Here is a 26,699-nt window from a genome sequence, read left to right on the forward strand (position 1 = left end):
CACATAGATTTATTACAGTACCCTGAACAGTATTCAGCATTTTAAACTAATAACCAGTCATGTAGCAATGGCTTATGTACTTTACATAAAGGGTTTGCTGAAAAACGTGGTATTCTGCTGAAAGAAGATAGAAAGAGGATTTTATCTGAATTTCTGCAGTAATTTGTATCCTTGATGTAATAAACAAGGGTCACAGTGATTGATATTCTGCCAGTATGTCATCAAAGTCATTGTCACTGATCTCTATATTTTCATGAAAAATGTGATAGAATGTGATGTACATGATAACTTCTAGAAGACTAAAAGCAAATAGTCCTTTATTAAAATTTAGGTATGTTCTCATAGCAGAAAATTCTAACAAGAGTGCAAATTTTTAAAGAACTCATTATTTTAACTTCAGACTCGGTAGGAGAGCAAAAATAGTAGGAAACTGTTTTAGGGTGGTCATTTTAAATCATAAATGTAGTTTATTGATAATTATAAATATAGGCCTTCCTTGTGCTTGTCCAGCATAATTCTCACAAGCACATAACAACTGCATGTTACAGAGTATTAGATAACTGCATGTGTTTTTTTTTAATTGGATTAATTAAAAAAATAAAAAAATAAATTAAAGAAGTTTAGGTCAGATAATAGTTGAATATAGGACTGGGCTTAATACTGATATTTAAAATTTTTGTAAGTTGTATGTGTGATTAATCTATAGTTTATTGAAATAAAAGAATGCACTTCTAAAAATGATAAGAAATAAGCTGTTCAGGAAAAAAATCACACACATATTCTATTGCTACCTTGACAGTCTCAATTTTATAATTTAAAAAAATATATATAGTTAAATGTGCAATTTAACAAAAAATGATCACCCATTCTACCTATTAAAAGCTGAATTTAAAAAAGAACAATAAGAAATGCATCTGTTTTATGGTTGCTATAGCACTGTGTATTTCACATAACCTTTTCTAAAAGTTCCTGATTTCAAGGTTATATTAAGTGTCTTACTATATTATTATTATAAAAAAAGATTTTGACCCCAATGCACTGTTAGAAAGCTAACCATTTTCTCTTTGAGTGCCAATTACTTTGTACAGATGTACCTTCAGGCCTCTTCTTTGATTCAGTGTGCAACCCACAGACAGAAAATGAGTCCTTTAACTTTTTCTATACATACTTACTGGCAGTATTTTAAAAAGGAAGCAACTGTCATCAAATAATCTTTTTTATTTTTTTTCCTTCTTCTTTTCACACTTGCAAACAATCCTAAAAAACCTCATTTTTGTATTACATGACAAGTCAGACCAATGGAAAAAAGTAGTGAAAAAAATTTATCCTCTTTTGTTGTTGTTGGGATGGTAAAGTAAAAAAATTAAAAAAAAATAAAAATGTATGCTATAAGACATTTTAGGTCCTTAGTAAGAGATCATAATTTCAGACAGTATCAGGTGAAAAATAAAGCCTTGGGAAATTATGAGGTGTGATCCACACAAAGATGTTTAACAAGTGTGTGTAATCTGATGGATTTCCACAGAAGATTCCTGCTGGCTTTCCCCACTGAAAATTAAACCAGAAACACCCCCATCCTCAACTTCTAAACCCATAAAACATAGAATAGAAAGTGTTTCAAAGTAAAGGAAAACTCTCTTACAGCTGTCTTTGATATAGAGATCCCCCTTTACTTGTTTTTGTTTAATAATTACACTCCCATTTGTTTCTTGCAATTCAGGTAATACAACACATCCATATATTTATACTGCCTGTGGTCCTGCTTCCTTTCTATTGGTATTTTTTCATCTTCACACCCCATCAGAATGAAGAATTACAAGATAGCTGAAAATGTCTGACATGAGGTAACTGCATTTGTACCTTGAAATACCTGTACAGGTGTCAGTAAATCCTACCCCAGGGACTTTTACCATTATTAAAACTTTCTGTTTTTATTCAGACCTCCATAGAAGACATGACAAATTTCAGCTGATAAAAATCTGAGACAGTTTGGGTCTCTTTGCTTTCTATTGAGTGGCACAGCAGCAGTTTGCAAGTGTATAATTTTCAAATTTGAAAGCAATCGATTGGACCCTTTATTCCAACTACAACCACAGGTATTGAATGAACGAGGAAGAAAGGACTACTTTGTAACAACTATTTCTCACTTCTTTATAGCTATCTTCTAGTCTCTACTCACCAAACAAGAATAGGAGTCATTCAATCTGTGATCCAAGGTCTGCCTCTGAAGCAGTCTAAAGAGGGAAGCATGGTCAAATTTGCAGGGATTAGCAGAAATAAACTCCTCCATGCCATGTTTCTGACCACGGTCTGTATCTGTTCATACAAGGGAGAAAATGTACAGAGCAATACGTATGAGTGTCTGTGCAGATTCACAAATACAAGTGTAACATGGTGTAAATTCTCAATACATAAAGTCTCTTGAAAAAATTGCAAAGAAATTACAATTCTTAATTATATAAGTACAAATCTTAGTTACATAAGTAGGTGCTTGCAAGTGATTTATTATAGAATCTTTTTTTAAAATGTGACAAATAGCATTATTGAATTATTTTTCTACCATCATAAAAATCTATGGAATGTGACAGAAAAAAAAAGTTGATACCCACTGACAGATGAAACAAAACAATTTAGAAAGGCTACCTGAAAATACAACATAGAACATTAAAATAATTCTGCAAATACTTTTCTTCAATGTTTCTTCAAACACTTCAAATGTTACAAAACAATTTGCGAGTACAAAAAATGTGTTCTGCAATTTCTTTTTTGTTTTGTTTTGTTTTTTTGTGATTCCAGTTTTAGCAAAATAGCCAAATAAATATTCTTTACTCAACTAGAAAAAGAAATAGAAAAATAAAAGGTTTATGCATTTATTTCTATAGACAAGAAAGAGCATATTTACTGCAGATCAAAGTACCACTCATAGAAATATTCATCATGGCTTGAAGCCTACTTCTCAAATGGCAAACTGGAGCAGAAATGAACACACTGGCTTGAGCTAGGTCATTTCCAGCCTTCTTTTTGTACTCAGCTTTTAATGAGACAAACCTTAATGTAGTAATGGCAAAAAGCTCCTTCAACCTTCAAGCAAAGAGTAGTGAAAAAGGGAGCAGCATTTTTGTGTAAATACATCGAGAAAACATACCATCCCAAATGGCACTTCAATCAAAGGCCCAAATTTATTGTTCTTCACAGATTGCATCTTTCAACGCCTTTAAACCCCGCGGGTTTATCAAAAGAGAAGCTCTAGTGATTGCTGTCATTAATGCTATGTTTTGTCAAAATCCTCAATGTGAATTATCTATCAAGTATGGACAGAAAAAGCCTTACAGTGCCCAAAAGGACTAGTTATGTATTAGCACATTAGCTGTCTTGGATTCTATAGACTGTATTGGGGTGAACACTCTTATCAACTTAAAAATTGACTTCCCCTTTCAATAGGGTCTTGGCTCTTTGTTCCTTTAAATTCAAACCTAGGTCTTTTTATATTCGTTACTAGAAAAGTACAGATCTAAGTGTATCCTAAATGCAGTTTTGAAAACCTGCATAATACAAAACTAAAATTTCTAAAGAAAAGGAGACAAAAGTTTATTGATTAAACCCAATTATAGAGTCAGGTTCATAATAAAACTCAATATTGATCTGTGGGCATGATGCTAACATAATCAGTCACATTTAGAAATTTAGCCCCAGATCATATTGATCCATGTCAAGTCCAACTTTCAGCTGTATTTGTGGATGGGAGAATTATTTAATTCAAGCTGAAGGATCTGCAGCATCACATCTTGGAAAGATGCAGAAACTAATTCATATCACTTGGCTTTGCATTGTCAAAGCAAGAGTCACATCCATGTGACAGATTTCACCAAGGTGGATGTAGCAAATAAACAGTATGACAATACATCGATGGTGTAAGGTATGAGACTATCATCCCAGAGAAACAGCAGCATGTATTTTTAATGACTAAAGGACCAGTAGCATGTGTGATTACACAGATTAACCATATTTCCATAAGCATTAGAATAGCCTATAATTAATGACAAGCTTAGCTGATATTTTTGAGAAAGCTACACAAAATGCTTTCTCTTAATTAGTACAATTTAAATATATTTAAACATATGAATTCAAAGATAAACTGATATCAACAAAACCACTTACATTACTGAAAGTACTAAACTACAATGTGAAAACATCTTCAGTTTCCAAAATGAAACACACACACCTAAAAGTTTTCCAAACCCAATCTAATATGTGACTGTTTTCTATATGTCTTGTAAGTTTTCCATCTTACATGGGTAACTGATTTATTAACTCCTTTAAGGTAAGGTAGATCACAGAAGAGAAAAATAATTAATATTTACTTCTGGCAGTGGTCTGTACAAATCATACACAGTTAAATCTTTCTTAATTTAATTGGCTTGATTTTTTTTTTCTCTGTTTTACTACACGTATAAAAAAATCTCTGTACATACTGAAAATAATTTAAGTCTTTTGAAATTGTGAGACTGCATGTTGCAAATGAAACATGGATTCAACATTATGATATAGTCATCTAGATAATCTGAATGTGTAAGGAAACCTATTAAATACAACACAGCTTCTGAAAGCAGGATTTCATATTAGATAATTTGTGCAACATAAGCAAAACCATTTATTTTAAAATGCACATACATGTACTTGCTACATTTAATTCTACAGAAAAACACATGAATGACTACCATCATTAAGGGAATCAAACATAACAGATAACCCTGTCAAATAGTAACAGAAGATCTGTTACCAAATATAGTCTAACAACAGAAAAAGAAATTAAAAACTTACCTTTACTTGCTGTAGGCAAGCAAGAAATAATGGGAAAATAAATCTGATGTAATATTCACATCTTATTTTACTATTATGGTATACATATGAGAGAATTCATAATTTTTTTTTCAAATAAAATGGATTAAAAATATAAGAACTTAAAGATTATGAGGAAATAATAAATGGTATATGAATGCGATTTAAAAATGGTTAGAATGATTGTATTTTTCAAATACCTAAACAAATGAGCTTTTTATGTCCTGTTCAGGCTACAACCAAATGCAAAAGACATAAAAGAGTGCTATATTGTGATATACAGTTAAGAAAAAAAGAAATAAAATTCTATGTTCTTCTCAGCATTCTCTCAACCTTGGGAAATATTGGGAAGGGGAATTGGGAAGAACTCTGGGGCAATAATAGTTCGTTTGTTTTTCACAATTAATTTTCTGCCCTTCTTAAAGGAATTTGTTGTTCTGCTTTCAGTGGCCTCTAACTCAAACTCATGATTGTGGCTGATACTTCCATGTTACATGGTCTATTTCAGCCCATGCATTTATTTCACTGTTTGGAAACTGTTAGCCAAAACACTATCCATTTTCTTAACTCAAGGTGTATTTTAGATCAAATGTGTATTTTAAAACCATGGTAAAAACTTATGAAAGCTATTGCATAAGTTTTAGTAAACCCTTTGGGTGTTCTTTAGGCAAGCATTTTCATCTTAGCAGAACAGCATACTGAATATGCCTTTTGCAAGCTTTGCAAGAAAATTACAATTTTAGCCCAGCTACAAATGCTAAAAAAACCTTAACATTCTCAGTGACTCAGTAGAGTTGAGTGAATTGGGATTAGTAAGAACTCCAGGCTTACAGCACATGCTGGTTCCTAGTGCAAAGCAAATCAGTAGGCACCATCTCTGCCCTGTTCCAGCCCAGAAGCAAACGTTTTTTGTAACATTTACTAGGGTAAAATGCTGCCAGGGTGAACTGCAGAAACTGGCCCTGTAATGCGGTTTACGTCCTCCCTTTTGTGGCTCTGAGTGACATCCCTGTTGAGTCTTAGCACTCTGGAAGCAATTTGAACTAACTCAGGCAGGCAGGAAAGCAGGTAGAGAAAGAAATCTAGTATTTTAAGGAATAAAAAGATTTAGAGACTGGGAGGGTAAGCACTATGACTTGGATACAAAAGAAGCTGGAATTTGTTGGATGAAGATGAAGGTGCACATACTCTTTGCAAAAGACAGGCATGACATACATTACATTCCTTTAAATTTCATTCCTCCACAGACAGGGGCAGCTTACCCTGGGAACATTTCAAATCCTGATCACTGACCAGGACTCCGAAGTGCTACATGTTTAGAAACACAGGCCAAAGAGACAATCCGTGCCCCTAGAACCTTATCATTTATATATCAGACAATGGAAAGTGAAAGAATATAAGACTGGCCAGTAAAGCTTGAACTGGGGATAGCACACAGATGGACTGCTACTGCTCTGCTGAAGGACAGATTTGAGAAGGATATGAGATAGTTTTGAGTAGCACAGGGGAGAGGATAAAGGCAACTTACTGACTGTGAAAGGAGTGGGTGGTGTAGGCTGGCATTAACCTCTCCTTCCTAAAAGGCGGGTAGCTGGAGGCGAACAGGACAAGGATATGAAGGGGAACGGAGGAACATGCAGGGAGAGTGGTGTTATTCCACTCTTACAGGTAGTAAGTGTGTGGTGGATATAAAGTGTATGGTGGATATAAAGATGCCAAGCCTGCTGAGAAAACTGTGTAAAATGAGAAGACAGCTTTTCTTTCTGTTTGTTTTTAAAAGATCTAGTAAATCAAACATACGTGCACAAATGCCCCAGAACTGTTTTAAAAGAATTGCCTTGCAATAACATCACCAATCATTCAAAATCTGAGCAATGATAAGGTCAAACAGCAGCATTTCTTGTGTGTTAGTATTATGACACCAGCACTGTAATACTAGTCATGATCTGGTTCTCCCAGAAAAACAACAACAAAAAGTTCAAAGATTCAGAGTGATAAAAATAAAATATAAAAGAAATATAAAATTCATCATTTTAGGTCTCATTTACTTCCATACCACTAAACCATGATAGGTAGAGAATTTTTACAGTGTTTGTCATTGGACTATCCAAATAGACTGAAAATGTTGATGTTATATTTCCATGACTAATCCTAAAGCATTTTCTCATTTGGCAAATTGCCCGCACTATCTTCTTGATTACATAACGGACACAATTACGTACATGGACAATTTAATTGTCTGCGCAAGCTCCCTCTGCAATGCACTTTTGGTCAGCTACATGTTTCATTTGGAAACATCTTTAACTTTGCCATCACTGGATTGATGTTTTGTGAAACCAATGTATGGTTATGGATTTGACTCACTTTGCTACTTAATAAATAGGATTTTACATTCTGCGCGTGGGCTTTAAAAAACTTTAAAAGGGCTTCTTTTCCTTCTTCCCTGTAGATATTTTCACAAAGAGACCATCTTTGCATTCATGGTGCCATAGGACCAGAGAGGTGTTTGGCTTTGTGTTGCCTCACCTCTGCTTTTGCAGTGTTGCTTACAGTATGTGAAATATGTCACCTTAACGCACCCCTCTGGTGCGTAGTTAGATCACTCTTTGAAATCAGTTCAGATTAAAAATTCAACAGATGTCAGTGCTTTTGTGAGATAAAATATGTTCTATTAAGTTTTCTTTACAACCCAGTCAGGATTTTGGATACCTATTGCTCAGTGTAACCAGCACATTTTACTGTCATCTAGTAGTATAATGATAAAAGATTACAATGTGAACAGAAGGATGTGAAACTGAGTGATAGATAGCAGGACTGACAGAGGACAATGATTTTGAGTCAATTTGTCACAGATTTCAGATTATAAACCAAACTGAGTCTAAAACAGTCTCTCCTCTTCTACTCTGCGTATACAGATAGATGACACAGGGGAAGGATTACTGTATATGATGTTGTAAACATTTTATAGCTATTAAAAAATCCTTGGATTGTATTAGTTATCTGGGTTAGAAAAGTTGCCCCCCTCAGCCCCTGAAACAATAAAATCATATGTTCCCTCCCTATGTGCAGATATCTATAAGACAGAATACTTTGAAATAGACTATATGAAAAATTCAACTGTTAATATATGCTACCTACCCTGATTTTCTTTGAAAAAAATATTTTCCTGACAAGGAATGACAAGGAAAATTTAAATTGGATTTTTATGTATTTATTTATTTATTTTATATCCAGCGTAGTATTAACACTGAAGGGTACAAAAACCTAGTGGCCCATCTAGTACATTTCAACTTACAATGTACTGTCTGCATTTCAATTCTTACAAAGCTAATATATAAAATGTATGATAAAGCTTACCTAAATCTATAAATTCCTGAGAATAAATTGATGCTTTTCTATTCAATACTACATTAGCTGACTAGTGAAAAATAAAATGTACACCAAACACCATCTCCATGGTAATATGTGGGTCAACTGTAATGAAGATGAAGCTAATTGTCACACATTCACGGATTATAATAAAAATAATGACCTCCAAGTCAGGATTTCCCTGGCTGGTAATAATAATCTGAGTTAAAGAGCTTCTGGATAACAACAAACTGCTTGGCAAATTTCTCCAGTGAATGAGTTCTGCTTAACTGAACTTCACTGAGAGAGCCACAACATATTTTACCAACTAAAACCAAAACCAAAGCCACAAAAGAAAAAGAAAGCGACTTACAAAGTGGGGATACATCAGTGTTGACATTTCCTCCTTTAGGATTCATCTTCTGAGCTTGACTTGCGGGAATAGGCTTATAAGATTGACCCGTGGCTCTGTACATCGCTTGAACCCAGAGTATTCTATCCTGTTCATCGTCACTGGCAAATATTACAGTATCGCCTTCTTTAACAGCATTGAAAAACATTCGACCACCCTGAAGACCTGAAGCAGGAAACAGGAAGCTAATCTTGGTAAGTCTGAGTTACTTCTAAATCACCATCAATATTAAGAACATTAATTCACTGGTTTTCCTGTGTGTGTGTTTAGGAATGGGGGGAGGTGGTCAATAATCATTTAATAGGTATGAACTAGATAGGATAATATCTAGAGCTATAGGGATCAAATGGTAATATAAGTAGAATCAACTATAGAAATCAAGGGACAAAATATTTCCATTATTCCATTTCCAATTCAAGTCCAATTTATTTCTTATTCATCTTCTCCACATCACATGGCATTTTGTATTTCTCTAACACATTCTCCTCCAAGGCATCATTTTCTGTGCTGGATGTCTACTTTATCTCTTCTTGAACAGAAGCATCTCCGTACTACTTATCAACTTTATTGCTCCTTCCTTGGTACCTTTTCTTATATGAGTACTTTACTCTGTGAGTGAATAACTAGAGTGGCACACAACGTTCAGTGTAGCTGCAACCAGGGATTTTTTTGTGACATAACATTGCCTTAGCTTTCCAAATATCTACTGAGCATTGTTTGGCTTTTCAATTATTCTAAACATTAAGGTAACTTTTTCAAAGATCAATCTGCAATATCTTGAGGCGTCTTAAATTCATAACCCTCCAGTGTTTACATACAGCTGAATCATTTTTCTCTACATGTGTAACTTTGATTTCCCTCTGCCAACCTACTACTAAATTGTGTAGATTTTTCTGCTATTGTCAATTTTGTTTTCTTTATTACTCTGAGTAATTTATCTTTAGCAATCACTGCCACCATTCACATTCTTTTCTAAATCACTTATGAATATACTTAACATTGCCACAAGATTCCACCATCAAAAACAGAGAGAAGTGGGGAAGACTGACTAGAGTTCATTATCTTTTCCTTGTATCATAGTGGTTTTATAATTTTCAGGCAATGTTAGTGTGAGTTTATTGTTCTTACAAGCTTCTTTCTAAAACCATGATTTTTTCACACTAGAAAATCTTAGAGGAATAATTGCAAAACCTTCAGAAGCTGAAAAAAATAGCCTTGGTGGTTTTCAGTACTAAATCAAAATGAACAAAGTCAATTAGCTATTTTACACAAACATATTGTACTTCAAAACCATGAAAAATACCTGTGTGAGGAGCTGTATAATCCACAGTGTATCCTTCCAGTTGCATCAGTTCCTGAGGCTCAGATTTCTTTTCTCTGTAACTGCACATAGCAAATGTGTATTGGCTAACCTGAATAAGAAAGAACTTCTTAATTGCTCAGTTCCAGAGCAAATGTTGCACAATACATGTACCACTGCTTAAATTAGATCTCAGTTGTGCTGAAGAAACAAAAACCACTTTTTTTCAGAAATATTTACAATGTAAAACTTCATGTTCTTTCCCCTTCCTGTCAAAAGGAAGGAAAAAAAAATCTCTCTGAACACTCTGCAATTTTCTGAAACACAATATATTTTTGGCTGTTGCTTTATGCAAAATTAAAATGAAGCTGTCATGGTTTTGGCTGGAATAAAGTTATTTTTTTTTTTAAATAGAGATTTGTATAATTCTGTGTTTTGGATTTTTGGTGAAAGTAGTGGCGATAACATACTGTTTTTTAGTTGTTGCAGAGCAGGGCTTACACGGAGACAAGGACTTCTCTGCTTCTTGTGTTGCCCTGCCAGCAAGGGGGCTGGGGGTTCACATAGAGCTGGGAGGGAACACAGCCAGGACAGCTGACCCAGGCTGGCTAACGGGATATCCCACACCTTATGCTGTCATGCTCAGTAATAAAAGCTGGGCTAAAGAAGGAAGAAGTGGGGACGTTTGGAGTGATGGCATTTGTCTTCCCAAGAAACAGCTAGACACTATGAGCCCTGCTTTCCTGGAAGTGGATGAAGTCATGCCTGCAGATGTGAAGCAGCAAATGATTTCCTTGTTTTGCTTCACTTACATATGCAGCTTTTTCTGTACCTACTAAACTGTCTTTACCCCAACCCATGAGTTCTCATACTTTTACCTTTCTGATTCTCTTTCCCACTCTGTCTGGGGAGACTGAGCAAGTACCTGCATGGTACTAAGCTTCCTGACAGGGTTAAACCACAACAAAAGTAAACTAGATTCAGCTAGGAAAATACTTGGTGACAACCAAACTGGTTAGCCTACTGTGTAAGAGAAAAGGTCCTGTATTCTAAGAAGCTGAAAAAAAAAGAACATTTATGTATAAAAATACTGTTTGCAGAAGGATTGCAAAACACTTATCATGCAGCTGGAAAGGTGATCACAAAACTAGCCAGTTCTATATAGAGAAGGTAAGTATCAGAACATTCAGTTTGATTTTATAGTCTGATTTCTGCATCTTTTGTACTCTATTCACAGTCATGAACAACATGAAGTTCCTTCTGGTCAAGTACAATTAGGGAAAAAAAAAAGCATTAAGAGAAGGATCTGCCATCATGTGGTTTAAGACTCTATAGACAGAATAGGCAGTAATAAGAAGAGGTGATTGGAAAGATAAAGAGATATCTTACAGCTGAGGGAGAAAAAGCAGTCACTGAAACAAAATTGAGATACTGCCAAAAAAAAAAAAAAAAAAAAAAAAAAAAAAAAAAAAGCTTGTAAATCTGCACACTGGAAACTTTAAGGAAATGAATTTACACATTTACACAGGTCTCCAAAACTTGTCTCTCCAGGGTCTGTAGGATGTCTGGCCATCTGACTTGTTTTGAACTACAATATGATTTCTTAAATTTGCAAAATTATGCAAGGATCCAAGGATATGCAAGAAGCCTGTCTGACAGACAATGGACTGTCTTGATCTCAGTTGTTGACCGCTCAGCTAATCATCACCTAGATCTATAGCTTTGGCTACAACTTCAGGAATGATCCTTTTTGACATAAAATTTCAACAGCTGATTTCAACATCATTCATATATTAGTTGTTGCTGTGACTGCACACTAATCTGCCTTAAAATCCAGTGACTTCAATTGCCCGTGATTGAAGATTTTTGACTTTCTGTGAAAAAGATTTGATATTCATGGAAAGTTGCAAGGTGTGAGATTATTATTGGCATAATGGTCTGATAATAATGTGCTATTTTAAGTATGGTGACTTTTTTTGTAAAATTCATTTTGAGAATCCCTGGGAAAACAGGATTATGCTACACTATGTATATAGACCATATGTCCTCTGCCACAGTGTGCTCAAGCAAAAGGAACAGGTGTAATAGATCTCTCCGTGAAGACCCTAACTCAGTACTAACATCTTCAGCATTACAGTAGAAACCTATAGCCAACAGAAACTAACATAGGTATTCCAGTACATTAATTAAAGTAGCTTTACAGGACATTTCATATATACATAAACTATATGTATATACAAACTATAATGTATATGGTTTCCTATCTACAATATTATAGCAAATAAACTACTTTATTTAAAGTAACTAATTCTAATTTCATCTTGTGAAACAGATATGAATTTGAGCAACAAGTACGGTGAAAAGTACAGTTAAAAACTAAGCTCAGTTTTCCACCTTGAGGTTAGTACATTTGCTTTAATAGTCTGTACAAGAAGAGCTAAACGTAAATAAAAACAAAATACAACCTAGCCCACCATTTTCAGGAATTCAGATTTTCGGCTAGGAGGAGCTACTACAATCAGCCAAACTGTCTTCCAGCATAACATATACTACAGATTTTTGCCTCACTGTTTGAGCATTGTGCCCATAACTGCTTTCAGTTGTAGTACTTATTTTAGAAAATAACTGTATGTTGGTTTAAAGATTTTTAGTCATTTCTAGGGTAGCAGGGCAGTGCCTGATGGCCAGGGACTGTTCCAGGCCCAACCAACTGGGGGCACTAGGGCAGTGGCTGCCCTGGGCACAAGGCACCTCCTTGGGGACGGGAATGGGCCAAGACTTGGCCAAGCTATAGTCCCATCCCACCAGGGCCCATGGCTGGTCAGGGGAGAGTTGTGGGGAGCTGGAGACCTTCCCCACTATGGTTTTATTGGGGCTGGGAATGCTGAAATGGCATCCTGGGCTGCGGGCAGGGTGGGGGAGGCCCCAGGGGGGTGGGCTGGGACAGTTGAGGCCCATCAGTGCCGTCAGGGCCCTGACACAGGCTCACCCCTAACCACATCATTAGATCTAGGTCCAGCAGAAATATCACCTCCAGTACTGTTGGGTATTTCTCTATTTATATTCCCAATGATCTTATCTGTCCTCATGCACAACCATGGAGGGAACACTGGGTAGTCACACACCTCTAAATCCTTTGCAGCTACCACTGCATCTCTTTAGAGCACCCTCCTCTCCCTTTCTTGAAAACTGAACTGACGTATTTAATTTTTGAAACCTGATATGGCAGTAAACACTTTTAAAAATTATTCTATTTGTTTGAATGAAATAGCTTAGCAGACAACCACATCACCTACATTTTCTTGTCAACAACACTGTACAACTGTATTATATAAATAAACTGAGCCACCAAAAAGGAAGTGAGCACATATTTGTTGTGGAAATGCACAGGAAAACCCAATTTTAAAGATTTTTTGTTGCATGTTTTTGTGTATTGGTTTGTGGAAAATCTGGGCTATGTGTCTTTGTTCATTTTTAATCCTATCATTATCACAGAGATTATAATGCTGCTGATTTTACTTCTAAATACATTTCAAATGTATTCTTTTAACAGAACAACTTGGTAAGAGATATTGACATCAAAATCGGTCTTACACTTCACCATTTGCTGAGACATTTTAAAGTGTTTCCACAACAAAATTACAGGAATATTATGGGAACAATCATAGAATTATAAGATCATTAAGGTTGGAAACTGCCAGCACAGTCTGAAACAACTTTTTTTTTTTTCATTTTTAAATAGACCAGTGTCTGCTTTTAAGTGTATTTCGTGTAGTTAATGAAGCTGTGCATTGCTTTTCCTTAGAATTCAGCAAATGAATATCAGTACACTATGGGATAACAGGATTTCGTAGAACAGATTTTCAAACAAAACCTGTAAAACAGGATTTTGTAGAACAGATTTTCAAACAAAACCATAATCAAGTCATCTTCTTAAACAGTAACGCTTGACAGGAGGAAAGGAAATCTCCTTCCTACAACTGCATTTCATAATTTTCCAGGGATCCAAACACCTGACTTTGAGATGTTTTACCTACTTTGTAACAAAATGGAAAACTGACAACAAACCTGTGTGTGCATGACAGACAGATACAGGCAGCAATCTGGAAATGACTTCTGAACAGTGATGCTAGGGGCTGTTCCCACGGGGCAGAAAGACCCTGTTCAGTGCACCAGGAGGACCTCTTACTGAAAACCTGGATGCTGACTGTAATCCCTGCTACAGGACATTAACGGACAGTTCAGCTGCAAGAACTAGCTTACAGCTGGGGTACTTAGCAAAAAAAAATATCTGTTAAGCAAATTTTTCAAACATTAGCAAATTAATTAAGCAAATTTTTCAAACATTTTCAAAAAAATTTTTCAAACATTAGAACAAATGAAATTGAAGTTAGAGAAGTGAATCTGTATTTAGATCACTGAAGGAAGGTTATCAACAGATGACAAATGAAGTAAAACACAGCATGTCCAGCTGAGGCTTCTTACCTAACATGTAATATCCTTGTCACTTGCTAGTTTGAAATGAACAACCTTTTAGAGAAGTGACTGGATTATAAAGGGAAGAAAAGCAAATATAATGAAGAGGTTACAATTTCTAGATTTTATAACCTTCCTATAACATCGAGCTGTTCTTTCACACACCACTAATAACTTCTAATACATGTAGCAATAACAAAGATGCACAATACTCACATCACTCTCCTGAAAAATCAACTTTATTCATCTAATTTCACACCTGAGTTAAATTTCCAAAGCACATGTGTATCATACTGATAGTTTCTGTCTTACAACTGAGTTTCATGGCCTTAGTATTTTACCAACATAAGCTAAAAGCTAAAATCTACGGAGGAAGAATCATCAATATGTCAATGTTATATCAATACAACAGACTGATATTCGTTACTGAATGCTTATTTCACACATATTGACTTCAACTTATTGTCAGTGTGTGTATCATGTATAAATGAGCCAGAGCTGTCTGGACAGTAAATATTGATTTACCGCAGTACTTTTGATACAGCTTTATTGAGTTGGTAGCTGCTTTAAGATGAAATAGATGTCTAAATCCCATCACAGTTGGAAAATTCCTGTAATATTCTCTTCCAGTATTTCAATTTCAGCATAGGAAGTAGAAGATAACTAAAATTCACTTGGCTGTTCTCACAAGTGACTCCATATCACACACAAAGACCATGGGTCTCTTAGGTGTGTACTTTAAAACACAGGTGGCAGCTGTGGTTTGGAGGAAGAAAACAAGGTCTTTCTTTTTATAAAAGGAAAGATGTAAAGGAGGAGGAGTGTGAAAGAAGAAAAGAAGAGTGTGAAGGACAAGTAAGCATTCTAGTCTTTCTTTTTTTTTTGCTGTAACTCTAAGTTATTTTGCCTTCACATCCACGCCTTAACAGGGATGCTATACAGAGATCTTCTCAACCTTTGCAAATCTTAGTAACCAAGTCACAAGAAGACCTGACCTATTCTCAGAAAAACCTTGGTAAGATCTGAAACAAAAAGATTTCCTTAGCCTTTCCAGATGACTTCAACCTGAAGTCCTGTTCAACTTTACAACCATTACTCGCTAAGTATCCAAGCCAATTCCCACTGAAGCCAGAGAGAACACTGTATTGACAACAAGCTTAGCAAGAATAATGTGCAAATACTCTCAGGTTTCAGGTTTACTAAGATCTTTTTCATTTTTTTTTTATTTTTATTTTTTAACATCCTTAAAAGACCAGGTGAATATGACTGACAGAATGGTAGAGAAAGGGGTCAGGCTTTCTGTAAAGCTGTTTTAGAAGCCTTTATTCTTAAACTCTTGTAAACAGGCTTCAAGCTTCATCTAACATTAACAGAGACTCACACTTTAACACTTTTCTATCAACAAAACAAAGGACACAGAAGAACATTGTTCTATGAACTAACTCAAAAGAACATCAAATTTGTAACTGTAAGGTGAAGACAAGCACAAACAGAAAATATTGATTTTTCCAAAGATTCACAGAAATTGTTCATTTCCCAGTTTTGACAACTCAAGTAAAATCTACTTTTTTATTCCTATTGTATTGTGTTAATACTCATGTTAATGATCATGTTAATTAATCCTCATGTTAATGTTGCCATTCATCAGCACGTGAAAATACAGTACTAGGTTTGGACACAAGGTTATGAATTATCAGCCCAGCACATTTCTGTGGTTAAGAACAATTGCTTCCCTAGATTTTCTATAGCCACTACATAATTAGATTTTAGCCAATTTAATAGTGCAAGAAATACAAAAACAGCATTATTAAAAAAAAAAAAAAAAGAAAGAAAAAGTGCTTAGTAGTAACTAATCTTTGCAATTATTTAATTTTAAAGGCAGGAAATTTGTGTTGAGATAGAATAAATGAAACAGTAAGTGCAATCTGCTTTAAAAATAGAACTATTTTAAATTGAGTGTTGCTAGAAAGCTATCAGTGGAATGTTTCAAGCTCACAACAATATTCAGAAATTTCTAAGTTTCAGTTGAAACAGTGCTCTGGGTTAGGACTAATTTATATATGGAAAACTCAGTGACATTTCTGTCCACTACATATATATATATATATGTAAATTAAAATCTATATATATATCCTGGTAAGTGTCTATGATGTAAAAACAGTGCTGCATACACAGCCTGAGGATGGTGATTTCTAAATGGTTCCAAATGACATACATGAGAACAAACAGCCCAAGATTACTTTTCAATGAGATTTTCTGGTAGTCTACTAACCTGAACAAGAACGAAGTAGCGCTTTTTCCACCGTTTCCAAACTTTCTGTCCTAGAGCATACAAATATCTGAAAAGGAAACAATAAAAGGATTTTTTTTCCATTAGTAATAACTGTGATATTAGGAGCCTGTAATACATATGAGTGTATTCAGTTGCTGTACCTGACATTTTTCAGTGTTGTCACTTCTAAGAAGTGATTTTTTCTTCTGTTTACTCAGACCACAAAAAATGCACAGATATTCCTTTTCATTCAAAACTATGCTTTTTAATAACAAAACAACAAAAAAGCAGAAACTAATGATCTCATGTTTAAGACCAATCTTCTCATCATTTACATTTTATGAATTGCCTCTGAAATAAATAGATTTAAGGTTTGATTACACTAAAGTATTGAATGTTAGAAATGTTAAACTCCCCAACCTTTTCTTTTTTTTTCCCACTTGGTTTCTATAGATGTGCTAGTGTTTCTCTAGTCAGTCACAATGTCAGTTTGGAAAAATGCTCAAATAACAAAATGTCAGCAAACAAGATAATTTTTTTTTCTAGAGTAAATAAGAGCCTAATTTCCCAGACATACTATAAAGACTCAGAATACAAAAAAACTCCTCATCATCTTGGCAATTTTCCAACAATTGTAGTCAGGAGTATCAACAAATGATAAGATAAAACTACAGATGCTGCTATTTGCTGGTAGAGGAGGCATTCTTATTACCAAAACAATTGCAACAAGTTTCATGGCACAATAGTGACATTTTTTTCTGGCACTCTGGTTGTGTTACTCTGTTGTTAACCTATGAGATGTTAACCTATGAGATGTCCCTTCTGACTGGCTGGCCTCTTTCAAAGGCATTTAGTGCAACTTGGTGAGTCAAAGGCAGATCCAAATTGTTGGTTGGTGGACGGACCTGCAGCACATTCTTACCCACTTTAGATATCACGGACAAAAGACAAACTTGTATCTAACATAAGTGTTCAGCGTAATGCTTCTCATTAACCATGGTAGTTTGTCGTATTAATTAATGGCTCCCTCATTAGTGAGCCCCAGACACTTTTTCCTTCTTCAACTTCTGCTACACCTGTCCTCAAACTCTGCCTTGCTTGGTTACTCTGCCTCTATGGCAGAAAAGACAGCTGTACAGTGGTCCAGTTTGATGGATTACCATGTGATGTAGCTTTCTTTGATCAGTCCAGATCCTGCCATACACTTTTAAGTTTCTTAATTCTGTGATTATTTTAAATTCAATAAAAGGAATAAGTGGAGCAAAGACTATGTCAGAAAGGGTACCAAAGAAAGGCCATTAATAAAGTTTATTTGAAAGTTTCTAATATTTCCCAAATAAAGAAGAACTTACCTTACAGAGCATCAGGTCCATATTGTTGCACCAAATATGAGCTGTTGTGCTTTTTGTGTGTGTTTCAAAAGAGTCAGAACATTTACTTTACCCAAAGTATATCACTTTGCTATTGCCCCTGTTAATCTCTTCACTACTGCCTCCAGGTGGAGGGGGAATGGCTGACAGATTCCACTCAGCCTGGAAGATAAATGACCCGGGAGAGAAAACAAAAAGGGTCCACGTGTGGTCTTTGAGCTTCCTCAGCTTTCAGCCTGATCTGTTCTATATGGTGATTCTGCCACTAAGAATAACCTATAGCTTCCTCTGACCAATGTCAGAGGACAATTGCCCCATGGACTGCACAGACCAACTGAGAGTAATACACAGTCCTCAAATGCTACAGTACAAAGATATCCTGACCATGTTCTCACCATCTTACCATGTCTTAAATTACTATAAAGTAGCCATAGACTAAGAGTGAATTCCTCTTACTCGGGACCAATGCCAGTATCATAAGCGGCAGTGGCTTTATGTACTAGCAGGAACGTAGCAGAAAATGAATAATCCAGCCCTAGAAATGTCAGGTTTAAATTCATTCCTTTTCATTATTAACTGAGCCTAGTATGGAAAAGTTCTTCTAAATAAGAGGCCTAAAATGAACATTTCATCTCAGCTAAAATGTTGCTTTTTAAATTAGTTTTCATGTAAGATATACAAGCCAGAACTGTCACAAGTTACATTAAATTCAAAATTATAAAATAGGAAAGGATACAAAACAAAATAAACAAACAAAAAAGCCAACAAGACCAATGAGTATTTTTTATTCCTCCTACAAATTGAAAATGATTTCACTTCCACTTAGAGTGTTAAATACTAGCTTCCTTGGAAAACAAAGCAGTGGAACATTAACTACCTAAGTTTAAAATCCGATGGTCTTAGATAAGATTAGATAACAAAGAAGATACCATTCATGACACAACAGTGGGATTTGGTATACACGTGCAAAGCCTTATGACACTTGGTTTTGCAAATCACTATAAACACACAACTATAATCTTATATTATTAGTTCCTCTTCCAATGCCATCTCTAATGGTGACAGTATTTTCTGATGCAGAAAATTTCAGCTATTTACAAGAGAAACATCCAATGCTCATTTCAAGTGTTCAAGCTCCTGAAAGATGAGGAGATTAATGCTCACTTTAACTTAAGCCTCACATACCTAGAAGGAGACAAAATCCCAGACTTCTAAATCCTGTTTGAGCTTCTCTTTTCCATTTGTTTTTCCATTGAAATAAATGGGAAGGAAAGGACCTAAGAATGTTTTTAAATTTGGACAATATCTAGAAACTAAAGAAAGCTAGTTTTTCAAACTGTAGAAATTTCAATTGGCATCTATAAAAGAAAAAGTCTGTAAAAGCCAGTTTCCAGGATTAAATATCACTTAAGTGTCATAGCTAGAGCAGAAAATTAAGTAGTTAACAGATTCTGAAGTGAACCAAGTCCTAGAACTAAGTTTGAGAATGTTTTAAGATGAGGAATTGCACCTTTTTCACGAGTCTCAGTTAATGTCAGTGCCACAAAGCACAGCAGCCTCTCATAATCATAAGCACACAGAGTTGCAGCCTGCTATCTCTCTACACATATGTGTATCTCTATATACCTACATGCCTTGTTCACTTTCTCCAACCAAAACAAACAAACAAACAAACAAAAAAAATGCAAAAGATGCATAGCATAATTTGATCAGATTATTTTAAATACCTTCAGTGGCAATAAGAATCACACAACAGCCATTCCTTCAAATGCTGTGCTTGCCTCTGGGTAAAACACATCCAACACTGAGAAACAGCTGATATTCAGGAGCAGCTAATATCACATTCCTAAAAACCAGCCACGCCATTTGCTACTATTTTTCTCTCTTTAATTTGGTTTCTAGAATTGTGAGAATCTGAAATAATTTTTTAATTCCTACAGTTCTGCCATACCAGTGTATGGCAGAAGAAAGACACTGAGATAGTCTTCCTGTACCCAAGCACTGGTGTAGTCATCACTTACTAATACATAGATTTATTTTGACTTTTCTTTAAGACCATGTTTTGCAGAGTTTGTAATGAGTAGACTAACAAGCAGTTAGGAAGGATCGGTATTCTGCTGTACATAGCAATACATATACATGTACATGTCAGACTTCTGTTAAAAATATACTAATATTGTAATAAATATGTATACTTAACATCTGTATTGGTACCTGTACATATTAGAAAGTATATATGCATAGTTTGTATGCATATGCTTGGCTGCCTTACTTTTTCAGTCTTTCTATATTACTCACATAATTTCCAGTAACTTGAGACTATTGTATCTGCTTTTTTGCAGCACAGAGAAAATAGGACCTTGATCATGCATGTTGAGTCACTAAGTGCTACACCAATGAAAAGATTTTATAACCTATTTTTCTAGTAATGTTAAAGGTCATCCAAATATCCAAATGTAAAAACCACAGAATCACTTTCCAAAGACTTACAATCTTAAAAGCAATTCAACACTTCTCTTAAACATTATTTCTGTTCCCTCACCCCCAAATTAAAAAGCAAAAATCAGAATTGTATGAAGACACATTTTTAAGACACAGATTTACCTGATTATACCTCTCAGTGCCTGCACTATGGTGCAAAAAACAACAACAACAACAAACATTTAATATTTAAAGTTCTTTTTTTTTTCTTGAAAACAAATAAAAATACAAGTAACTGCATTTCTACTACAAAATACAGAAACACCTGGGGAAAAATGCTTTCTGTATCATCTTGACTCAGTATCATTTTTTACTCTGGAAATAGAATAGATAAAAACAAACTGAGTAATTTCTGAATTGAACACATTTTCTTAACAAAGTCTGACCATCACTAAATTTTTAAATATATAAATTTTATTTATATATATATATAACATATACATTTTAAAATATATAAATATATATAAGGGTTGAATATTTATCCAAGTGTTTTTCCTTGCATTACAAAAATTCAAAACCACATTGCTAAATATTATAGTTCAGTTTCAATTATGTGATGGCATACACAGGAAAGAAAATGGCAGCTTATTTGCTTGAAGTCCACGCTGTGAGAGTGCAGGGTTCTACTTTTTGATGAAAAAAATCAGCACTAATGAATAGCTGAAAAACATAATTGAGTGTGGAATACTGGAGCTATTCACCGCTGGAGAAATGAGAAAGGACTTATTACTTCTACAGAGATCATTTTTAGACCAGCCTTTTTATTCCAAGGAATGAAGCAATCTATCTACATCTTGAATGATAAATTCTCTACTTGTAAAAGGCTTCATTTATCACAAACAATGAAAAAAATATAGAAAGGAAAATCAATACGTGTAGCAGTTTAGTCCAGCAAAGGCCTTTCTTAAAGAGAAACCTCAGTCAAGGTTGAAAGAGCAATTAATGCAGTCTCAAAAATCTGGGCCATTCTGATAGAGTTCGGTTAACATGTGGCAGAAGTAATCATCCACTTGTGAAAATGATTTTCAGTTCATTCTCAAACACCTTTCAGACACTCATGATCCCATTTAGCTGACAACAATACAGGCTATCTGTGGGCATCATTGCATTCGATGTGAGAACCAATGGGGACCAAATGCCCACAGGCACTTTCAGTCATCCCTGCACGCTTGCATAAAAGGAATCTTCCTTGCACCGCATTCCTTCTTTTATTTAACCCCACAAGATTAAGCCTTTTTTTTTTTTCCTCCCCCCTTCGGTTGAGGATGAGAGAGAAAACTGATTCAAGACAACAATATGACCTGGGTCATAAGAAACCTAGCAGTAAACATTCTCAGATTCATTTTAGTACTTTCTGTGCTCTTGAGAAAGAGAACTAAATAAGCCTTCAACAGATGGAACGAAAAAAAATCAGCCTAAACTTCTATTGTAATTATGACTGCTAAGGATATAGAAATCTTGAAGAATGTCAAGTAATACAAACAGGACAACCACAGTAAACAGTTCCATTTATTCCAATGAGCACGATATTCCTAATATGAAGAGAAAATTTGCTTTTTTTTTTTTTTTTTCCTCACTAAAGGAGTTTTTACTTACAGTCTAAATGGATGTAGGCTGGAAGATCCCTAGATTCTTTAACAGGAATATCTTAATGCACTTCAGCATTTGTGAATATGTACGCCATATCATGAAATCTCTTTGGTATGTAAAGCAGCAATGTTTGTCAAGACAAAAAATATACATATATATCCTTTAGCCTTGTAAGAATTCCAGGCAACAAAGAAAAATATCCTTCAGACATAACACAAATGCAGAAAGAGCTCTGATTTTGATATAATTTAATTGTAATGTAAACTGCTAATGCATCACAACTGCAGTGCTAGCCTGATCCCATGGACCAAATAGCTACCAATGGTTGCAACATGTATGGTGCACACCTGGAGCTCATCTCTTGGTTTAATTTCATCTAAAAAGACTGCAGTCTGTGAACACACGCTGTTCTGTGAGGTGAAATGAAGCACAGTAAGCAGGAACAACTAATTGGTTTAAAAGTGAAAATCTGAACTTAAATACTAATGTAGGCAGATGTCCTAGAAAAAGTTTCTGTTGCACTTGTCTCCTTTGAGCATCCAGTTGGCCAATAGCAATGGTTCTTTGTATTGCCAGGCCTTAAATCAACTCATTCTCTGCATCCAAAAGCATCTGGGCATCTAGCCCAGACACCTCTCCATCTCAATGGAAGCAAATGACACTGCAATTAGATAGAAAAACTGGTGGCCCTTTTTCCAGGCAGGCAGTGATATTATTTATGATCTACAAAGCCTAAATGGCCAAGGACCTGCTAATATGAAAAATCTACTTTTGTTGCTAGGTCATACGCTGCCACTGATGGAATCAGTCAAAACACCCTGCTCAGTGTCACACTGATATAAAACAAATCAATGAACCAACCTGTCAATTGATGCATCTTCATTGCTGGAATCCTGGTGTTGAAAACAGACCACTTTTGGTAGGAGTGGCCAAGGCTCCTAAGAGCAGTGAACTGTTTTAAGAGTGTTTCTTTGTTTTGGTTATCTCTGACTACTTATGTATTTCTTTTCACGTCTAGAGAGCTTTCCTTTGAACTGATGTAACTTTAACTTTGTAAAAAACACGAACAGACCTCTGCAGAACTAATCCTAAAGGTTGACAACGGTGTTTTCCTAATGTTTGTTGTAATACCACTAGTAGGTATTTTAACGTCATTATAGTCATATATGTCATATAGTCATATAATGACATAACGTCATTATAGATTAGTACATCTGATCTGGCAAGGACATGAGGAAAAATGTTACATGTTACAATATTAAATGTTTGAAAATGTTTGAAAAGAAGCACAGAAATTATGATAATGAATTAATCTAACACTTCCCTTCAATTTGTGCACACAGAAGATATTCATTCAGAATGCTGTGATACTTTTATTATCTTTTTTTAAATTGATAATTGGATTTTTTTTTAATATCCCCAAAATAAATCAATTAGACACACTATATTAGAACACCACCAAAATTTTGAAACAAATCAGTTTAACAAATTCTAGCTTACCTCTTTTTATTTTCTTAATAGAAACATCAATTGACACTTGAGTAGTGCTTCTTAAACTTCACTTAATTACTTCCCACAAAATATCCAATGAGTATGCTAGCATCATTATATTAGCTTCTGTGTGAAACCATGGTGAAGAGGAACAAGAGCTGTTCAGAACCTGAGGTTCTAACACAGCAGGAGAAGCATTCAGGAAAGCCTTACACCAGCCCTAGTCTCCAGACACTGGAAAATGTGTTTCAGAAGCCTGTAAACCTGTTCAGCCTTTTGACTGCATGTGTCCAACATGCAAATCGTACATGAATTAAAAAGATGAAATGAAAATGTTCCAAAGAGAAAGACCAAATGAAATACATTCAGCTTTGCAACTCCACTATGCCACTCTCAGTGATCGTACTACCTTTGTATTTTGTATAGATCCAGTGTAACCTATTTGGAGCATATTTCACCTTCAGAGCTTTGCAAATTGCCCATTGGAAGAACCCTTCTGTCTTCATTGGCTATATAATTTCCCTACGGTGCCAGTGCTCTAAACTTAGGCATTGCTGTTGGTTTCCTGACAGTAGATGAAATGAATGAAAATTTCTGTATCTATAAGTCATGCAAAGTAGATAATGTTACATTCACTGAATACTGAAATACTTCTGTGGCTATCAGAATAAGGGTTCAGAACATACTTGCAAATGCTTGTTTGCAGTCTGACAAAAAGTACGCATTCTAAAGCTCAATTCAGAATAGCATACACTAATTTACTTTCTTGAGTTGGTTTTATGAGACAAAGCTTCTGTGGATATAATGACTGAACTTAGCTGATAATGAACAGAGACTATGCTAACTAAATATTTCAAAATACTTGGTACACTTTGTAGAATAAATTTCTTTCCATTTGCACAACTACAGAGCAGTCCAAGATGAAAAGTTATAGAGTACAATTTAAACAACAGTGGGGAAAATACAGTTACCCTTTTGGAATTTGTATACAATCCTTGAAAGAGCAGTATCTCCTTAATTTGCAAAATTATAAAGCTCTTATTAAGCTGCAGAAAAAAATGTATTTCTCAAAGTCTAGATTAAGCTTAAAATGGAATCATGGATTATGCATATCACTATACAAATAGTGTCCTGTAATTAAGTCTAAATAAAAAAGTCTAAATAAAATAGATGCAATGTCTTTACCTTTGATAAATTGAGCTTTCCATGTTGACACACTCACATTATTCTCTATGAACCAAAAAGTACAGTGTATTTTTACACTTCATAAATTTAAGTAGAATTTAGTATGGCACGTGTGAACACTGGTATTAGGGGAACCTCTTTAGCAGAGTGCTCTTCACAGAAACCATCTCTGCTCTCAATATGTATAAGCAATCTAAACATAAGTAACAGAAACTTTGAGGTCCTATTCTTTCTCGTAATCCTTATGGATGATACATATATCTGTAGTTTGACAATCAGTAAATCGTCACTTTTAAACATTCAACTTAATAGATTTCCAATTTAATTGGAAATGATGTGATTTTCTTCTGGATTACAGTTTTAATGCTTCATACCCTCATGCATTGGAAAATTCCCTTTTAATTTACCAGATTTCATATAAATATTGGAACCAATTAATACCACTTGTTTCTACCCAGAATACAACAGCAGAAGAAAAAAAAAAAAAAAGTTTTGTTTCAGTATCAGATGTGGACTGCCTCCACTGCATCTCTAGCAACTCTAAGGAATGTAGGAGTAGTGCCAGACATCAGTTTCCATTCTCATAAAGCACAGCAACAGTTATGGCTTGTTTCCATGCATTCAAATTAGTTACATTTCATTGTACGTTTTAAGCATTCCTGGAAAGGTTTGTGAATGAGAAGTGCATTGGGTGTTAATACATGCACAGAAACCACATCTGGCTCAGGACAGTCCTTGCCCTGCCAGCAGGTGGAGTACTGAGAGAGATCATGCCTACACACGTCAGTCATTTGCTGCTGGCCACAGTAGATCTGATTCCAGATTAGATGAACACAATAAGGCCAATCTAACATTTTGATAAGAGAAATTCTGCCCCGGAAAACCTGCCAATGTAGAATGACAAATGTAGGTGATCCTTTCAATACAAGTTAGAATCAGAAATGTACTTTTATAGCTCCTGACTGCTTTTTGATGACAATTCATGAGTGAGAACAAGAAAGCTTTCACAGTATGACCCAGATGATTAATTCTCTTAAAGCTTCTGATTTACAAAACGTTCTTATATGGAACACGTGACTGTAGAATTTTAAAGATGCCAAAGAAACAAAAAAGATTTCTGATTCCATGTCACTTAGACTCTTCTGAAGAAACGTTCTCTGTGAAAAACATAAACATGGCCACCAAAAGTATATTCAGTCTTGTACCTTGTTCTCAGCAGGATTCAGAGGGAAGCAGCAAGTGGGATGCAAGCATGCAGCTGTATATCCCCACAATTTTCTCCTATACTCATGCTATTAGTGGCCCCAGAAGTTTCTCTGGCTAGAAACAGTGTCTCTGACTTTACTACTTTTTATTTTTTTCTTTCAGTGAATTCCTGTAGCTGTTTTCTCAGCCCATTTATACTTCCAAAATCTACATCTAGTAGTAGACTTCCACATCTCACCTACATGTGCCTAGAAGCAGCTCTTATGGTTTGCTCTGAACCACCACCTATGAGTATTATTTAGGCACTGGAAGAGACAGCTTTCAGTGTATAATAATTTTCATTAGGACCATTAACATGATTGGATATTTGTCCTTGGAAATGCTGCACAGAAACAATCTGGGACTGAATTCTGCAAGAGTTATTCCAGGAAACAACAGAAATGTATCACTAGAAATATATCCCCTTTAAGAAATTTACTTTAGCATCTCTTCATGCAATTCAGGATTTTTAAAATGGATTAAGGTAACTAGAAGAAAACTAAAACCCTAAAGAAATGTTGAAATGCTACCAGTAATGCCTAGAAAATGGCCTTTTGTTTGTTTGTAAGACAAACAAAATGTAATATGCAAGAAGGAATAAGCCTCTAACAACAGCATGGATTTGCTCAGAATTTCTCAGAAGTTCTTTAACACAGCACATATGTATAAAACAAAAACACTCAAATGCAC

At 35.1% G+C, this 26,699-nt stretch overlaps 1 protein-coding gene across 1 annotated transcript in view; it reads right to left on the reverse strand.

The window, feature by feature from the left end:
- The window catches only part of CADPS2 (calcium dependent secretion activator 2), a 310,672-nt gene that overhangs the window by 103,308 nt on the left and 180,665 nt on the right, over positions 1 to 26,699 (reverse strand). Inside the window, 4 exon segments of the mRNA XM_068669603.1 lie at positions 2,180 to 2,316; positions 8,561 to 8,764; positions 9,903 to 10,011; positions 16,648 to 16,714. Of these exon segments, the coding sequence (XP_068525704.1) occupies positions 2,180 to 2,316; positions 8,561 to 8,764; positions 9,903 to 10,011; positions 16,648 to 16,714 (517 nt within the window).

The sequence above is a fragment of the Anas acuta genome, chromosome 1 (assembly GCF_963932015.1).
Source record: "Anas acuta chromosome 1, bAnaAcu1.1, whole genome shotgun sequence".
NCBI classification, from domain to species: domain Eukaryota; kingdom Metazoa; phylum Chordata; class Aves; order Anseriformes; family Anatidae; genus Anas; species Anas acuta.